Source organism: Etheostoma spectabile, unplaced genomic scaffold (assembly GCF_008692095.1).
Source record: "Etheostoma spectabile isolate EspeVRDwgs_2016 unplaced genomic scaffold, UIUC_Espe_1.0 scaffold270, whole genome shotgun sequence".
In the NCBI taxonomy this organism is placed as follows: Eukaryota; Metazoa; Chordata; class Actinopteri; order Perciformes; family Percidae; genus Etheostoma; species Etheostoma spectabile.
The window spans coordinates 531,808-534,488 of record NW_022605574.1 but is presented as its reverse complement, the minus strand read 5'-3'; the positions used below and the strand labels follow the sequence as shown (position 1 = coordinate 534,488).

The window sequence follows — 2,681 nt, the reverse complement described above, 5'->3', positions numbered from 1 at the left end:
AGCTAGCTGTCTGGATTCACCCTGCAGAGATCTGAGGACCAGGTAACCATAGTCCTCCAAAATCCACTAGAGGTTAGAACGCCAACACAGAGACAAAGGACGGGGGACGGACATCTGGCTGAACTTTCAGCTGAACATTGCTATAGAAATTCTCTCTTGTCTCACTGAGTCGCTCAGGTTGACTTAGGGAGTTGTGGTTGCCTATGATATTGTAAATTATGAATCTTTTGGCAGCTAAGATGGCTAGGACTTGTAATAGTTAATGTTTCAAGAGGTTTGTGTGTAGTGCTGTTAACATTTTAGATTGAATTAGTAGTAGGACTCAACTGATCCGAGTTAATGATAGTAGAGACCCGCGACTCATGAGTTAATACAAAGAGTCAGGTTAAAGATCCAAGTGAGTCCTGACTCAAACAGGTTTAATTAACAGCATTTATTTGAAAAAAAAAAACATATCTTATCTGCCATGCGGAAGGTTTTCTGTTTCTGTTTCTGTGTGTGTGTGTGTGTGGGTTGACAAAGTGATGTCGACCGCCTGTCCTGTTGTCATGTGCTGTGGTCAATGCAGGGGACGAAGATGGCGACGTGTCCAAGTTAGCGGATGTCCCTGCTGCTAAAAGGAAAGGAGTGAGGAGGCCGCAACCCAAGCTGGACTCTCACAGGTACCCCAGACATCATTGCTTTGATTTACACCATGGCAGCAGAGGTACAGTGGTGCTCATAAGTTTACATACCCATTCTAATTGACTAATTGGCTATTTTAATTCCAAAGGCCAAGGGAACTTTATCTGCCTCTATGGGAATTTAACATGAGGGGTGTATTCTTATGCCCCTGTATTGTAACATAGGGGGGTGTATAATTATGTCCCCCTGTATTTTTAAACACCTAGGGGGGCGTATACTATGACCCTGGTATTTAACACTAGGTCGGGTTGTTACTTATCCCCCTGTATTTTACCTTAGGGGGGTGTACTTATGCCCCTGTAATTTTACATAGGGGGGTGTATAATTATGCCCCCTGTATTAACATAGGGGGTGTATACTTATGCCCCGTGATGTTACATAGGGGGGTGTATAATTATGCCCCTGTATTTAACCATAGGGGGTGTATGTACTTCCCCGTTTTAACATTGGGGGGTGTATATCTTGCCCCTGATGTTAACATAGGGGGGTGTATACTTATGCCCCCTGTATTTTAACATAGGGGGTTGTTTACTTAGCCCCTGTATTTTAACATAGGGGGGTGTATACTTAGCCCCTGTATTTAACATAGGGGAGTGCTATACTTATTCCCCTGTATTTTAACCATAGGGGGGTGTATACTTATGCCCCTGGTATTTTAACATAGGGGGGTGTATACTTATGCCCCTGTTTTAACTAGGGGGTGTATATATCTTCCCCTGTATTTTACAGGGGGGTGTATACTTATGCCCCTCCGTATTTTAACATAGGGGGTGTGTATACTTATTGCCCCTGTATTTTAACATAGGGGGTGTATACTTATGCACCTGTTATTTTTAACATAGGGGGGTGTCATACTTATGCCCCTGTATTTTACATAGGGGGTGTATACTTATTCCCCTGTATTTTAAACATAGGGGGTGTATACTTATGCCCCCGTATTTAACATAGGGGGGTGTATACTTATGCCCTGTAATTTAACATAGGGGGTGTATTCTTATGCCCCTGTATTTTAAGGAAGAACATTTATTTATTTATGATACATTGTTCATTCACAAAGAAAAATGGTGTCCTTAAAGGTTGGATTTTTTCCTTTTTTTTTTTAATTAAGGCATTAAGATATATTTACAAAAGATGATTTTTTTTTTATTCCTCTTTTTAGTCAACTTAAGCATGGGTGTGTAAACTTCTGAGCACCACTGTAAATCTATTGTCGTTTGATGTAAGGATGTTCAGTAAGTAAATCATGGACTTTGAATGTTTGAGAAGGCCCGGCATTGTTTGTTACTGGCTATATAATTTAATTTTAATATCATTTAATTTTAGCTCCACTCAAAGGTTTTGAACTGTTACTGCAACAAGTTGCATATTGTGACAATCAATGAGTTAACAGTGAAAACACAGCTACAGTCATTTTTAGTCTGCTTTAATTACACACCCAAACACACACAAAAGAACTGTACATAAACAGTGGATAAAATGAGTGAGTATTTGAACTTATGTCACATTTTTCTTCAGGCTGACCTCAGAAAGAGGACTTCCAGCTCTGCGAACACTGTTCGATAACGTCCATTTCAAAGGCAAAGGGCACGAGGTAAGAGCTGACGACGGTGGAGTGATTCACGTTAACCGTTCCTAGTCACATCACACACTGTTTTCCATAGGTTTGTGGAAGACTTAGATGCACATATTTGGTGTTTAGGGGTCCTTCTTTAAATAAACTCACAGTTTTTTAATGAATTTCTTTTTTAGGACCATTATTATTATTATTACATCTGTGTCTCAAAGTTTGTAAAAGCTAGAGCAAAGAATAAATTAAAACGCTAATTAAAAAGTCATATAGTTACATTTATTCATCTTTGGTAGTGCCCAAAACTGCTTGGGTGCTGCACCTAAAGCGCTGACACACCAACCTGGTAATCGGAGCCGTCGGCTTTAATTTTGGCTTTAATTTCAGCCGATTTGACACGTGGAATCGGAAGGCGGGCAGTCGGACTCAG

General features: G+C 40.3%; 1 protein-coding gene across 1 annotated transcript in view; it reads left to right on the top strand.

The window, feature by feature from the left end:
* The window catches only part of LOC116685790 (TIMELESS-interacting protein), an 8,497-nt gene that overhangs the window by 2,576 nt on the left and 3,240 nt on the right, over window positions 1-2,681 (top strand). Inside the window, exons 3-4 of the mRNA XM_032510729.1 lie at window positions 569-662; window positions 2,200-2,275. Of these exons, the coding sequence (XP_032366620.1) occupies window positions 569-662; window positions 2,200-2,275 (170 nt within the window). The remainder of the gene's footprint in view (window positions 1-568; window positions 663-2,199; window positions 2,276-2,681) is intronic.